Source organism: Ovis canadensis, chromosome 13, assembly GCF_042477335.2.
Source record: "Ovis canadensis isolate MfBH-ARS-UI-01 breed Bighorn chromosome 13, ARS-UI_OviCan_v2, whole genome shotgun sequence".
Classification (NCBI taxonomy): Eukaryota; Metazoa; Chordata; class Mammalia; order Artiodactyla; family Bovidae; genus Ovis; species Ovis canadensis.
The window spans coordinates 79439570-79455979 of record NC_091257.1 but is presented as its reverse complement, the minus strand read 5'-3'; the positions used below and the strand labels follow the sequence as shown (position 1 = coordinate 79455979).

Genomic DNA, 16410 nt, shown 5'->3' with positions numbered 1-16410 from the left:
TATGGGAATAATATTTCTTTGGCAATATTTATTCCTCTCAGTAATCTAGGATTAACACTGCAAGGTTCTTCAGTTGCCATTAGTATAGATTTTTGGTATCTGTACCAGCCCTTAGGGATTTGCTTACTTGTTATAGCTACAGAATGTGGAAAGGGCCTTATACCACATCAGGGCTCCTAGGAATGGAGACAGTAAGTTAAAAAGAAGAGCGCATGCTCCCAGCTCTACCACGAGCTTACCATGGAATCTTCAGGCTGTTTTCTTACAGCTCTGTAGGCCTTTGTTTTGTTATCCAGTAACATGAGGTGGCTGGGCCTGAGATATTTTTTAGCAGTATAATTCTTTGAAAGTAAAGAATACTACAGGAATCCTTACCTGTAATTGAAGCAAGAGAGAAGTCATTTAAGGAGCAAATCAATACAGGAATCTAGTTGTGCTTAGGACCTGCTTCAGGTTCTAAATTACCATGTGCTAGAGCTTTTAAAATGGATTTAAGGTAAGGTTTATGAAACTACAGAGTACAACGAGATAAAATACTGTCTAAAAGTGGGTGACTAATACCAGGACAAAAACGAAATGAGGGCTGTGAGCCCTGGGTCTTTGGGAATGTGGGTGTTTCTTCATTTTTTTCCTTCTCTAATAAAATTGTAAGGTACACTTAGGTGAAAATGAAAGCATCCCAAAGCTGATGGGGATGTCTGTTAAATAGACATTCTGCAACAAAATTAATTAGCTTTGTTCTGGTATTCTCCGGCTTTCTTTGTTCTCTGAATACCATTTTCATTAGCCAGTCTGCAATTTCTTGCAAGGTGTTATGGATTGTTGGAGCCACCATTGCAATATTCACAAAAAAAGAAGTCTGGATTCCCTGGTTGAATTTGATAGCTACGCCAAAGATAGTGTGGTTTCATAGGAACAGTACAATACTGATAACTCAAAATCAGGTCTTAAAACATTGGATGGATGGATAATTAAATGAAAATCATTATATCAGAATTTTGTAGAAAGCACCTAGAGTAAATAGCCATTTATTAAATTAAGTGGATTTTAACATTTAATGAAACTGACAGTTTTTTTATGCCAAATATTGAACGTTTTATCAGACTAGAGGGATATAAATAATGCTAAGAACGATAATGCAGATGGATTTATTCAGACGTAGGGGAGGGGTTAAGCAGTTTTCATGTATAAACTGTACAACTTACTCTCAAACATGTAATTTATTTTTTAGCACCCCAGATACTCGCCCAGCTGGTCTGGAGGAGGCTGATCAACAGCCATTGCCTGGAGAACAAGGAATTAACTTGGACAGCTCAGGCCCTAAACTGCCAGAATTTTCAAACCGACCACCAGGTGATAAAATGTTAGCTAAAGTTTATATACTTGTCATCATTTATTTACAGCATTATAAGGCTTTTTCTCAAGGAAACAATAGTGTTTTATTTTGTCTACTAACTAGACTAGTGATTTAAAGTGTCTAGTATTTGGAAACTTTGCCTCTTGTTACTTGTTAGTGAAAAGTTTCAAATATAACCTCTGAAAGTGTGTGTATGTGCATGTGTATGTATATGTATTTGTGTGTGTGTGTTTTGCTCAAATCAGTTTTTGTTATATTAGGTCCTCATAAAATCAAACTAAAGTTAGTTAGTGCCTCTTTTTTTTTTTTTTTTTTTTTCATTTTTTAGTTTTTTATTTTTTACATTTTAAAATCTTTAATTCTTACATGCATTCCCAAACATGAACCCCCCTCCCACCTCCCTCCCCATAACATCTTTCTGGGTCATCCCCATGCACCAGCCCCAAGCATGCTGCATCCTGCGTCAGACATAGACTGGCGATTCAATTCACATGATAGTATACATGTTAGAATGTGATTCTCCCAAATCATCCCACCCTCTCCCTCTCCCTCTTAAAGTTAGTTAGTGCCTCTTTATTCTTGTCAATATCAAAGGTTCTAGTTGGCATCAAAATGAAATAAGATTAAATGAAATGATGCTTTCACTCTAATCCTGCTTGCCTGCCTTTCCTGCAGCCTTTTCTACTGGGGCTTTCTCAAAGCAGAGAACTACTAGGGGTTAAAATAAGATTTTTTAATAGAGCTTTTATTATGAATCTTTAAAGATAAAAAAATATGTAAAGAGTAATGAAAGAGACACTCATGTACTTCCTACCCCGGTTAATAATAAAAAGACCAGTATTGTTGAAATCCTCTGTGTTGTATCCCCCTCTGATTATAAAATAATACCATCCTCTAAAATGTTGAAAAAAGTCTCCTAAAATTAATTCATTCTAATGTAGCTATTATAGAACTAAGGCTAGCTGCCACAATGTCTCCAAACCTGGTTACTATTAGCCTGAGCAGTAATTTGTAACTTTATCCCCTATGAAGAAGACACACAAACCTATCGCATGCAGGCCACACTTCTGTGTGTATACAAAGGATTATGTTTTGTTCCTTCCTTTCTAGTTATTCCACATCCTTTTTGGCCTGTAAGTGGAAGTGATTTTGTAAGTTATTTTAGGGATAAACTTTAGTATCCTTAATTTATGTATTTTAAAAGTGAATTAAAAAAAAAAGTAAATTCATTATGACGTCAATACTATATGTTATTGATTGCAAATTGTTTGGGCATACCACACTTCCCATCGGTGAATTGCAGCATCACAGTTGAGGCTGAGAGATCACCAGGCTTTGGCGGGTATGTCCAGAGGCATTGTGAACAGGAAGGCACCTTCTTCCCTCAGACACATCTGAATTCTATAAATCCCAGAAGTTCTCACACGTTATTGCTTCCTTTCTACAGTTTGCAAACTGGGAGCCTATAGGCTGAATTTGGCCTGCAGTATATTTGAATTGTCATGCAGAATCTGAAAGCAAACAGAAACCTGGTTTTAGATGCCTTTAGGTAGAGCATCCGCTCTGCAGTTTGGCTCTGTCCACAGAACTACTACTGTCTTATAGCAACCCACCTCTCCTCTTTACCAGTCTGGCCCCTAAAGGCATATGAACTTTCATCTTTTAACTAATAAATCTGGGTTTGGTTATGTTGCATGCACTATGTGTGTCCTGGCTGTGCCTCCTCACCGTTCTGCCACCACAGCCCCAGGCTGTCTTCTTACCATTAGTGCTCTTTGGACTGCTGCCTCCAGCTTCTGGACCCTTTATAGCGGCCTTGCCGTTAACTGTTACTTTCAAGAGGCTGCTGTATTGTCTCTGCTGCTCTCTTTGGTATTTATGTTGTTTGATGCCCTAATTTTAAAGACAAAGGCATTTGTGTCATAGCCCTGACATCAAGAGGCTGTGTAATTTCTACAGAAATTACAGGTTTCTTCACATGGGAACCTGAGTTAAACCTATAGAAATGCCATATGTTGTTGGCGTTATAAATGTAAAGTCAGTTGGGCCTAAAACAAAAAAGGATTAAAAAAACCCACAAAACTTCAAAAGTGGGTTCTGAGGACTTCCCTGGTGGTCCAGTGGCTAAGACTGGACCCAGTGCAGGGGGCCCAGGTTTGTTCCCTAGTCAGGTAACGAGATCTCACATGCCACAACTAAGACCCAGCTCAGCCAAATAAGTAAATAATTAAAAAAGAAAACATTCTACTCACTGGTGTCATGTCTGTCATTGGCCAGAAGACATTGATTAGCTATTAAACACAGGGTGTGAACCTATGGCTCAATAGCATTTGATAGCTGCTCTGTGAAAATCTGGAGCCGGCACTTCTAACCACTAGAGCCAGCTGTCCTTATGCCTGTGCCTTTGTAAAACTTTCCTAATATATTTTTCGTGTAACAGTGAAATAAATTTAGTTTGTAAAAATTGTATCCCAGCTTTATGTCCACTTTTTCCCATTGAACCACCTTTATTCTTGGTCCTTTCTGCTGATTATGTAAGGTTTTGGTTCTAAAATGCAAATAAAATCTTCACAAAAGAAGGAATCATTTGAGATGTTGCCTTCTAGGAATCTATAAGGCATTGTCCTCAGACTTCTTTTCCCAAAGTTATTTTTTATTCCTGAGGGCTATGCTTCTTGGCTCACTTATTCTCCACTTATGGATTCAAAGACAATATTTCTCCAAATACAGTTTGACATGTAAAAAAGTAAATGGAAATTAGCATTTGTAAAAAGAACTTCAGTGCCCTCATTTTATTTTCAGTGTGTGTATCAGCTTCTATTTAGCTCCTACTATTTATTAAACTGACTTACGTTGGAGAGACAGTTTAATTCACTGGGTTTCCCAAAGAAGCGAGCCTGGAGGGTGCAGCATGGTGTGTGAAGTCAATGGATTGAAGTGATTTTAAATCCTTCTTTCTTAAGGAATTGAACCCTAGAACTTTATATTTTACTTCTGTTGAAGGAATAAAAAGGCTATCTTCAATGCTGGTATTTTCAACAAAACCAAGTCTTTAAAAAAATTAATCTGTGCTAAAAGAAAAAAAGTGAATCTTAAATGCTTCATTCACAAATCCAGTGAAATGTTCATTATGCCTGCATGAGAGCCCAGTACTGGGTGGTCATCCGTGTGCTGTTGATGGAGTTGTCCTCATTTCATCTGAATGTGAGGCTGGCATAGACTTGGCCAGTTTCAGTGCATAGCGCAGTGCCTGTTAGAGTCTTAGTACAGTGATGCCTCATGCAAACCCTGAAGACTGAGGAGCTCCAGGTTCTCGATGCTTTGCTTTTTGCTTCCTGAAGCAGCATGCCTCTTTGCTTATGCCAGAGAAGGAAGGGCCGCCCCTTACCCCCCTGGGAACGGGCATGCCTGAGCTATTTGTGCCACCTAGATGAGGATTGCTTGGCCATACCCTAAAGGTCACAAAGCTTTTCTTGTTGAAAGTCTAACTTCCCTGATTTTGGGGGCTCGTTTTAGGTTATCCTTCTCAACCAGTTGAACAGAGGCCACTTCAGCAGCTGCCTCCTCAGCTCGTGCAGCATGTGGCACCCCCAGCACAGCCGCCACCGCAGCAGCCGCAGCCACCTCCCAGCCAGCCGCAGTCTCAGCAGCAGCAGCAGCAGCAGCAGCAGCAGCAGATGATGATGATGCTCATGCTGCAGCAGGACCCCAAGCCCGCCAGGCTTCCGGTCCCCCAGAGTGCCCACCCCCCCAGGGGCCCGCTGACCCCGGACGCCCAGAGAGTGCCCGCGCAGCCGAGCGGCGGCGTGCCTGTCATGGTCAGCCTGCAAGGCCCTGCCTCAGTGCCCCCGTCACCTGACAAGCAGAGAATGCCAATGCCTGTGACTACTCCTCTGGGAAGCACTTCAAGGAAAATGATGTACCAGGAGAACCCCCAGAACCCTGCCAGCTCACCACTGGGGGAGATGTCCTCGCTCCCAGAAGCAAGTGGCAGTGAAGGACCGTCCGTCTCAGGAGGCCCAAATAATATGCCTCCACATTTAGTGGTCTCCCAGAATCAGTTAATGATGACAGGGCCAAAACCTGGACCATCACCGCTTTCAGCAACTCAAGGTGCAACTCCCCAGCAACCTCCTGTAAATTCCCTGCCCAGCTCTCATGGCCACCACTTTCCAAATGTGGCTGCTCCCACCCAAACATCTAGGCCTAAAACACCCAACAGAGCCAGCCCCAGACCCTATTATCCCCAGACACCCAACAACCGCCCTCCTAGCACGGAACCTTCAGAAATCAGTCTATCACCGGAAAGACTCAATGCCTCCATAGCAGGACTCTTCCCCCCACAGATTAATATTCCTTTACCTCCCAGGCCAAATTTAAACAGGGGCTTTGATCAACAGGGCCTAAATCCGACAACTTTGAAGGCCATCGGGCAAGCACCTTCAAACCTTACCATGAATAATCCTTCCAATTTTGCTGCCCCACAGACTCACAAATTAGATTCTGTGGTGGTGAATTCTGGAAAGCAGTCTAATTCTGGAGCACCAAAACGGGCAAGTCCAAGCAACAGCCGCAGGTCTAGTCCTGGGTCAAGTAGGAAAACCACCCCAAGTCCTGGGAGACAGAATTCGAAAGCCCCTAAACTTACACTTGCCTCTCAAACAAATGCAACGTTGTTGCAAAATGTAGAGCTGCCAAGAAATGTATTGGTTAGTCCTACTCCTTTGGCCAATCCGCCTGTACCTGGGAGCTTCCCTAACAACAGTGGGCTGAATCCTCAGAATCCTACCATGCCTGTGGCCACGATAGGGGGTGTTCTGGAGGATAACAAGGAGAGCTTGAATATGCCACAGGACAGTGATTGCCAGAATTCCCAGGTTAGGAAGGAGCAGATAAACATTGAGCTAAAAGCAGTCCCTCCCCAAGAAGTGAAAATGGTTGTCCCTGAAGATCAATGCAAAAAGGATGGGCAGCCTTTGGATCCTAACAAACCTCCCAATGTCGAAGAGAACAAAAATTTGGTGTCTCCTGCTATGAGGGAAGCACCAACATCGCTAAGTCAACTTCTTGACAACTCTGGAGCTCCTAACGTGACTATTAAACCCCCCGGGCTTACAGATCTGGAAGTAACACCTCCAGGAGTGTCTGGAGAGGACCCAAAAAAAGCATCTGTCATTCCCTCCCTGCAGGATCCGTCTTCTAAAGAACCCTCCAGTTCCCTAAATTTACCTCACAGTAACGAGCCGTGTTCAACCCTTGTGCATCCAGAATTGAGTGAGGTCAGTTCTAATGTCACCCCAAGCATCCCTCAAGTAATGTCAAGACCTGTCAGCTCTTCCTCCATTTCCACTCCTTTGCCCCCAAATCAGATAACTGTTTTCGTGACTTCCAATCCCATTACAACTTCAGCGAACACATCAGCAGCTCTGCCAACTCACCTGCAGTCTGCATTAATGTCAACAGTTGTCACAATGCCCAATGTGGGTAACAAGGTTATGGTTTCTGAGGGACAGTCAGCTGCTCAGTCAAATGCCCGGCCTCAGTTCATTACGCCTGTCTTTATCAATTCATCCTCAATAATTCAGGTTATGAAAGGATCACAGCCAAGCACAATTCCTGCAGCCCCGCTGACAACCAACTCTGGCTTGATGCCTCCCTCTGTTGCAGTCGTTGGCCCTTTACACATACCTCAGAATATAAAATTTTCTTCTGCTCCTGTGCTGCCTAATGCCCCCACCAGTAGTCCTGCTCCAAACATACAGACAGGTCGACCCTTGGTCCTTAACTCAAGAGCCACCCCTGTTCAGCTTCCTTCCCCGCCTTGTACAACTTCTCCAGTTGTTCCTCCTCACCCCCCTGTCCAGCAAGTAAAAGAACTGAATCCAGATGAGACTAGCCCTCAGGTGAGCACCTCAGCAGATCAAAGCACTCTGCCCTCTTCACAGACAACCACAGTGGTTTCTCCCCTTTTGACCAATAGTCCAGGCTCCTCTGTCAACCGGCGAAGCCCAGTCTCATCTAGTAAGGGCAAAGGAAAAGTGGACAAAATCGGCCAGATTTTGCTGACCAAGGCATGTAAAAAAGTTACAGGCTCCCTCGAGAAAGGGGAAGAGCAGTATGGTGCCGATGGAGAGACTGAAGGCCAAGGGCTAGAGACCCCAGCTCCAGGGCTCTTGGGAACAGAGCAGTTATGCACAGAGCTGGACAGTAAAACCCCAACTCCCCCAGCACCCACTCTGCTAAAAATGACCTCTAGCCCTGTGGGCCCGGGCTCCGCCTCAGCAGGACCCAGCTTACCTAGCAGTACTCTCCCCACCAATGTACGCTCAATAGTAACCGCTCTGGTACCCTCTGAACTCATCTCCGCGGCGCCGACCACAAAAAGCAATCATGTTGGCATAGCATCTGAGCCACTTGCAGGTGGCCTAGTGGAGGAGAAGGTGGGATCTCATCCAGAGCTTCTGCCCAGCATAGGTAGGTACTTGATACCTGGCATCATCTCGTGTCAATTTTTGATGACCTGTCCCACCAGAGAAAGCATGGCTCCTTTTCTACTTGGAGGAAGAAGAGTGGGCTAAATGGCTATAGTGGTAGTTCCATTGAAGTACATTGGGAAATATACTTCCTAGATTCCCATGTTGTTTACATTATTAATATGGTTCTCTCTCAACTCCTAGAATAATTATATACCTTATATTTTTATAAAATTTTTCATTTTACAAAGAGGCATTTTTACATACATTACCTTGTCTTCATACCAACCATGTCAGGTAACCCTCATCTCATCCTACAGGTAGGAAGCTCAGAGTTCAGTTGTTCAAAGTCTATATGTGAGCGTCCAATTTAACCTTGTTGCTGAACGGTGAACAGCAGCTCCTGCAGGTTCTTAGCATGGTAAAGACTTGCTTTTAGCTGTTCAGAGCAGGGTTCTCATAGCCCCTTCCTCATTGTACTCTCTCCCAGGAATCCTTCTGACTGGCTAGAGGAGAGCTTTCCAGAAAACCAGGTTTCATGATAATAGACATGGAAGGAAGTATCACAGTGCCAACCAGCATTTACCAGCTGTTTGATCTTAGGCAGGTTACTTTACTCCAAACTTTAGTTTCCTCCTTGGTCATATAGGGACAGTAGTAATTGCAAAAATTCAATGAGATACTGTATGTAACATGCTTAGCACAGGGCTAGAATATAGTAATCATTCAGTAATAAGTATTCTTATTACCAGTTTCTTTCTGATGAAGTCTCTTTGAAAATTAGACCATCCCATTGATGTATTTCTAGTTCAGATTATTTCCTGTGTACTGGTAAGGTGGGCTACATCATAGGAAACATAGGTGTCTTTACATTTCCCTTCCTTCTCTTGGCGTCCCCCTCACCACCACCCCACGCCACCTCCCCACCCCTACACATACACATAATGTTCCTACTCCTGTGAGGTTTAAGTGGTACAGAAGCTCTGTTTCCCCACAGTAGAATCAGTCAAAAACTGCCAAAGCTCAAAGGACCTTTGCTGTATTCTAGGCCAGCCAAGAGCGCCTATCTTGTTTATGCAGCTAAAATGCTTGGAGGGGCTGGAGGAGGGGCGGAAAAGAACACAAGCTTGAGGACAGGATCATAGTTCAAGTTCTAGCTCCACTGATACCGATCATGGTTGGATAAATCCCTTAACCTCTTATAAGCTATGGACTTCACCTGTAAACTGAGATTGTGTCAATAATTCCTACCTCCCAGAATTGATACAAAGATTCATTGAGGGGCTTAGCATACAGGCCAGCACGCTGCCTCCTACAGAGCCCAGGAAAGGCTAACTCTCCTCTCTACCTGTTCACCCAGAGGTGCAGGGAGGGATAAAGGCCTTTAAGGAGTTCTCTGTCCTTGGAGGAGAAAGAGTTCATAGAGCTGGGTACTATATTAATAGATTTCTGGTTCTAGTTCTGTTGGTGTAGGTGAGCCCTAAGAATTTTTCAAACCTTCTAAAACTTTTTTTAAAAGAATTTTAAAAATATATATGTGACATAAACATGTTTTCCACTATTAAATGTTTCCATTCTACTTCCTTTCAGGTAACTTTGCCCTCTGGTACCAAGAGGATAATGATTTGGAAAATATTTTACCAGGGTCCTATATAATCCTAGAGAAATACATGAGTGTTAGGGAGATGAACCAGTAGTTGGAAAGAAACCTCTCAAATTTAGATAAGATTATTTCCATTCTTTCTCAAAGGCCTTTTGTGATTTTATCTTAAAAGTGTGAGAAACCAATACTGGAGTAAAAAATAAAAGTTATAGTTTTAAGCTGTGTTATATAAGCATCCAAAATAAATTCTTAACACAAATGTGTCATTGACTAAGCAGAGAGAGAAATCTGCAAGAGTCACATTTGCGCAAGAAGAAAAAACTTGTGTTTATCTAGGATGTTTAAGTATCAAGGTGGGAGGACATAACCTTGAGTGACTGTGGCATATCTATGCCCTCAATCTTTACTGTATGATCCAAGAAGTTTCCATTCTAGAGTACATTGTGTATTCTGTTCCACTCCTCTTCAGGGGCCCAAGTTCTCTTTGTCCTTCAAAGCCTAATCTGATGTTTCTGCCTCTAGGGTACCTTCAGATTTCTCAATTTAGAATTGATCTCCCTTGCTTTGAACTCCCATAGCACTTTGTACTTAATGAATCTGCTTCATTTTAACATCACAGTTCATTCCTGAGTGCCAGTTGTATATATATCTTTAATATTAGACTGAATTTCTGATGAGCAAGAAAAATGTAATTGGTCTCTAAGGGTGCCTAGCACGGAGCCTTGCCCCTAGAAAGTTCTTGGTAACTGTTTGTTAGATAAGTAGATAACATCAAATTGATTTGCTTCATTAAATATGAATTGAATACCTGCTTTATGCCCATCACACTTGTCACGTACTGTAGAAAAGTATAAGATAAATTATATGATTCATTTCAGTTCTCAAGGAATGTAGTCTTTAGAGGATTGAGGCAGTTTTTTCAGTGCTAAGGTTGGATGGTATAATTGTTCCTCTGAAAGAGGTTTGGGTTGCCTGCCAAAGTATGCTTTGGGGTTTTTTAGAATACTGGACAGAACTTGACTCCAAGAAGCAAAAATTATGGGTGCTATTATCTTATGGCCATATCCTTCCTTGATCTTTGTACATACAAAAAGGAAAAACAGACTCTCCTCACGGTAGTCTTTGTTACTGAGTGTTAAAGTAATTAATTTTTAAGTCAGGTTTGAAATGTACTGTACTTTCAAAGTTAACTTCAAGTACTGCTTTCTAAGAGTATATGTATTTCAGCAGTTACTTAGCTCTTGATTCGGTGCTTTCTGCTTTGTTTAGAAAAGAAAGTTAAAGACCTGTTTCTTTCTCTTTTTTACTTCTTGCCTTAGCTCCTTCACAGAGTTTAGCCCCAAAGGAAACTCCAGCCACAGCACTGCAGGGGTCTGTTCCCAGACCAGGTAAGGCCCATCGTGGAAAAATTTCTCGAGTGGAACTGATCACGTGTGAAGGAACCACTGCTGTTCTCAGTGTGCCAGGAAATGCTGAAACTATACTTGCTTTAGGGCAGACTTTGGTTGAGTGGTAGCTTGTGCAGTACTATTTGAGGTTATTTTTCCCTTGAGCAGCTTGCTCTCTGACGCGTTCCTGGTGTCAGCCAGGGAACTCAAGAAGGGCATCTCAGTGCCCATTGTCTGTCTGCTACTCAGCCGTGGGTGGTTTCCATTGCACAGTTTGCCCTGTTCCATGACCCTGCCCCCGTACTTGGCAGCTGACTGACTGGCACATGGTAACTCACTAGGGTGGCAGGCATTATTGCATTAGGATAGTAATTGGATTATCATCACAGAAGTGGAGGCTTGTTCTGAAAACCTAGGCTGCAGTGAGGTAGCCACTCCTCTAGAGAGTCAGTGTCATTTCAGTCATCTCTGGATGGCATTAAGTTTCTTCCCATGACCAAGATATTGTAAATAGCAGTACGGATGGTGTTTCTGGAAGGTGGAGTCCATGGTAATCTGACAGATAACTACTGTGAGATGCTGGGTCAGCTCTGAATGCTTGAGGATCTTGATGGCAATAATAGCACACTGCCTTCATAGATTAGAGTGCCAGAGCAGATAAAGAGCATAGATTTGTTACAGTTTAGTCCTGCCTGGCTCTTTGCATTGTAGGTTATTGTAGGTATGCCCCCAAAAAAGTACGACTGTTTTCCACAAGGAGGTTAGAATCTCACTGACAATACAGGTCATACACTTGACAGAATTTTTTTTTTTAATGTTTAATTTTGAGTCTGAGTTAGTAAAAGTACGGTACGAATTGGGAATTCCTTGGTAGTCCAGTGGTTAGGACTCCACACTCTCACTGACGAGAGCCCAGTTCAGTCCCCAGTCAGGGAACTAAAATGCTACAAGCCACACAGAACAGAACAGTCAAGTAAATAAATGAATAAAGTAAGGTTTTTTTTTTAATGTAAGGTAAAAGTTGTGATTATTTTAAAACCTGCCTCAGGGTGCTATGTCCTATATGATGGATAGGACTTTCTATTGTACATTCTTTGGGTAAAACCAGACCTCTGGAAAAAGTGGTTGGAAAAAAAAACAATTTTAACCACCCAGATATTTTTGCTCCCAAGTACCCACATGATACCTGAGAAGGATAGGAATGGAGCAGATAGATAGTTAAACTCATTTTTGGTGAGAAAAGGAGCAGCTAGAAAGGGGAAGAGAATTCCATCTCCTGACCCACCTTTTTTCTCCAAAAGATGGATCTTTTTAACTTTGAAGTGGGTAAAATGGTTATCGCTCTTTTTTTCAGGTGAGGCATTGAGGACAGAGAGGTCAAAAAGTTTGCCCAAGGTCACATGGCTAACAGGCACTGAGGTCAAAATAACCAAGGCACTTTGACTTCATTGCTTTCAAGGAGTTTATTCTGTAATAAATAGGGTAGGTTAGACATGTACACTGAGTCTGAGGTGCTGAATTCCCTGAAAGTGGGGGGATGGGGAAAGGACTCTTGGAGACCAGGTACATCGGGGATGGTCTTTTGGAAAAGATGAGACTACCTAAAGGTGGATAATGGAGGAAGATGTTTTCCTGCTGGTGCTAAGAAGCGCCTGGTAAATCCATAGCATGCTCATTTAAGCAAAACCCAGCTAGACAAATTACTGAGGGTTTCCATTTTTAGAGGGCACTGCTGAGAGGTTGAGGAAGAGAGGGACATAATGGGGTTGTAGGTGATACCTTAGAGTAAAGCAGTCTGCCCTCTAAAATTCAGTGGGGAAATCCTTTGGAGAAGAATACATCCTTAATGGATATTTAAGACATATTTGAAGATTACTGTTCAAAAAATATGTCAGGAGAGAAGAGATATTCTAAGAATGAAAACACTCTCTTTCTACATGAGAGGAAGAGGATTGTTTTACTAACCTAGTTAGCTAGATGAAATATGAAGCAGGCAGTGTGAATTTAGTTCTGTTGATCCAAACAGGATTATTTCACAGTATGGAGTAGAAGTGAAAATAGAATGAGTTAGTGTCTTATGCCTCAGACAGTCGAGTTGTGTCCACGCCAGCTCTGTCTCCGTACTGCGTTAGGGTGAGGATCCTGCCACACTTGGAGACACAGCAGCTTAAACACGGCATTTAGAATTCTCACAGATACCTAGCCTCTCCCAGTGGACATATACAGGAGAAGCTCGTACATCTCATTTCTGTCCTTTGTATTTTTAACAGAACTCGAGGCAAATGCTGCCATAGTCTCTGGACAAAGGTAAGATGATCATTTCTATAGACTTAGCATGAATATGGCATAAGCCTCTTTGAAAGGTATCAGCTTTCTCAGCCTTTAAACCTCTCCTCACCTTGGCCTTTTCCTTCACTCTTTGTACCAGTTTTTCTTCCTGCTGAAGTAGGGAGCTGTCGTGAGTACCAGCCTCTCAGAGGTAACATTTCTTTGAATAAAACTTGGTGGCCAGTTTTCTGCCTTTTGTAGTTGTTTTGAAACTGAATCACGTAACATTTTTCAGCACTCAGCATAGTGAGTAAATAGTAAGTGTTGAGTATATAGGAATTGTTGCCATCATTATCATTAATAGTATTCCTTGCAATACCTTCTAAGTGTAGCTGTTTGATCCTCAAGTGAGAGAAAGGCAGATGGGCTCTGACCACAAAGCTCATGCTTTGTCTCTTGTACTGTGCTGTCCCACATAACCTAACAAGATGAAATACAACTGTAGCTTCGACCTCACTAGCCCCATGGGGAGGAGTATTACTGTATTAAAAAAAAGTCATTCCTTTTTTAGTGTAGGAGTGTACTAGACAGCATTTTAAATAATTTGTCATGCTCTGTATCAACTTAGATTGTAAAACAGCTTCACAGTCATTTTCTCATTTAATCATCATAACTACCCTGTGAGGTGGTAATAATAGCCAATGTTTATTTGAATGCTATACCATGTCATATGTTGGGCTAAAAGCTCCCTAGATGTATTATCGCATTTAATTTTCACAGTATCTAGTAGGGAAGAAAATTCTGTCTTACATATAAGGAACCTAAAGTTCAGAGAGGTTAACTAAATCACCCAGAATCACAGGTTTAGTAAATGGTGAAGCTGAGATTCAAACTCAGGCCTTCTAACTCCAGAGCTCTCACACTTAATGTATTGCAGCAGATAAGATGGGAATTTATAGATCAAGAATCTGAAACATAAAGCTAAATATCATGGCCAGTAAATGCATGGGTAAGACTCGACCCCTGTTCTTCTGACTCAGATTCGTTGCTGTTCCTACAACACCACTCTGCCTATCTAGTTTCATTTGGATTGGGCTTATGTTTGAATTCATTTGCATTTTTCAAAGTATACACCAACTGTATAGCTAGGGAAGAGATAATCAGACCAAAGATATGTTATAGGTGGTTGTTCCCCAAGTTGCCTGACCATTGACCCTATAAACACCAGGACGGTATTGCTGAGGCTTTTGTTTTACCGGGAGAAAGAGGCACTTCCATTAGAAATCTTCTTCCTTAGAGTCTTTGACCCTTTTCTGGACTCCTAGTCAGAAAGCCATCCTTACACACCATTTCTAAAAGGATATGTACATCCCCCTGACTTGTAGTGCCAGCCCAGCCTCCTATTTGACTTGCCTTGGCTTGCCGGCCAATTGTTAAAAGTAAAGCTAGGGTAATGAACTCTGTGGCCGGATTGGCAGGCAAAGGGTCCTCTGGCAAGAGTAAGCAGTAGAGGGATATGGATAGTTGACAGGCCATGGTTAAGAAGCTTACGTTGTAGTGGAAGACACAAGACACTAAAAACATGCTGTACAGCCCGATGGGTGCTCTAGAATGCCAGACACAGACTCTGAACCCAAAAGACAGAAGGGGCAACTCCTCTTGGGGAGTGAGGTCATGGAAGACTTCTCAGAAGAGGCATCCCTTCAACTGGTTTTTGGTTTTGTTTCTGTTGCATTCCTTTTGTTTCATTTCCATGTCTTAGAAGTAAATGTAATCAACTTCTTTTTTTTCCTAATGACTTTAACATGAATTTTTTTGAACTGTGAAAGTAGTGAGAGTTCACTAAAGATAAATTGAAATTCAGATCAGAGAATTACGAAGAAGAATGTTATCCGTTAGCCAGTATTCCTACATTTCAGCTTTATTCATTGTTTATATTTTAGTTCTTCCAGTCCTCTTCACAGAGTTTGTACAGATAGAGTTAAAACTCTCAAAGGATGGTATATATTAATATATACTATAGTATTTGTATACATCTAATATGTAGTATTATGTCCATATATAAATCCCATATGTTGTATACACACATACAAATATGTCACACCCATTCATATGTGTTACATATATACTCTATATGTTACAATGAAAATGAGATTATACTGTTCATAATGGTGATAGCTTTTTTCCCCTATTATAATGCATTATGAACAGTTTTTATTATTAACCTACAGCATGATTCTTATAGCTCCATTTAGATGTGCCATGATTTAGTTAGGTAATCTGCTATTGTTAAGCATCTCAGTCTTCTGTCTTCATCAATATGAATAAAATGCTTTGGCATCCATGTGTGTAGTCAGAGCTCTGTAAAAAGATTTGTTTTCTTAGACACCTAGAAACAGAATTGCTGAGCCAGAGGATTACACCAGGGTGTCTCAGCCTCAGCGTTACTGACTGGATCAGATAATTCTGTGTGGAGTGTGGGGGAGGGTGCTGCTTTATGCATTGCAGGATGTTTAGTGGCATCCCCTAGTCATAACAATCAGAAACATCTCCAGACATTGCCAAGGGTTCCTAAGAGGCAAAACTGCCCCGTTGAGAATGATTGGGTTGTGCAGTTCATACTCCATCATGAGTTTTTGTCCCTATACCCTCAGTAATACTGGATATTACTATTTTTTAATCTTCATGTACTAAAAGGGGGATTGGAGCAATCAATATACCCAGCTGCTGCTGCTGCTGTTGCTGCTAAGTCGCTTCAGTCGTGTCCGACTCTGTGTGACCCCATAGACGGCAGCCCACGAGGCTCCTCTGTCCCTGGGATTCTCCAGGCAAGAATACTGGAGTGGGTTGCCATTTCCTTCTCCAGTGCATGAAAGTGAAAGTGAAGTCATTCAGTCGTGCCCAAATTTTAGCGACCCCATGGACTGCAGCCTACCAGGCTCCTCTGTCCCTGGGATTCTCCAGGCAAGAATACTGGAGTGGGTTGCCATTTCCTTCTCCAGTGCATGAAAGTGAAAGTGAAGTCATTCAGTCGTGCCCAAATTTTAGCGACCCCATGGACTGCAGCCTACCAGGCTCCTCTGTCCATGGGATTTTCCAGGCAAGAGTACTGGAGTGAGTTGCCATTGCCTTCTCCGAATATACCCAGCTGCTCCTGCTGCTGCTAAGTTGCTTCAGTCGTGTCTGACTCTGTGCGACCCCATAGACGGCAGCCCACCAGGCTCCTCCGTCCCTGGGATTCTCCAGGCAAGAACACTGGAGTGGGTTGCCATTTCTTTCTCCAGTGCATGAAAGTGAAAAGTGAAAGTGAAGTCGCTCAGT

The 16410-nt window shown here is 42.2% G+C and overlaps 1 protein-coding gene across 7 annotated transcripts in view; it reads left to right on the top strand.

Moving 5' to 3' along the window:
* NCOA6 (nuclear receptor coactivator 6) overlaps positions 1-16410 on the top strand; it is a 92191-nt gene that overhangs the window by 65967 nt on the left and 9814 nt on the right. For all 7 annotated transcript variants that reach the window (XM_069548385.1, XM_069548381.1, XM_069548379.1 and 4 more), the window contains 4 exons: positions 1232-1353; positions 4874-7831; positions 10753-10821; positions 13092-13128. In XM_069548385.1, coding sequence (XP_069404486.1) covers positions 1232-1353; positions 4874-7831; positions 10753-10821; positions 13092-13128 — 3186 coding nt within the window. The remainder of the gene's footprint in view (positions 1-1231; positions 1354-4873; positions 7832-10752; positions 10822-13091; positions 13129-16410) is intronic.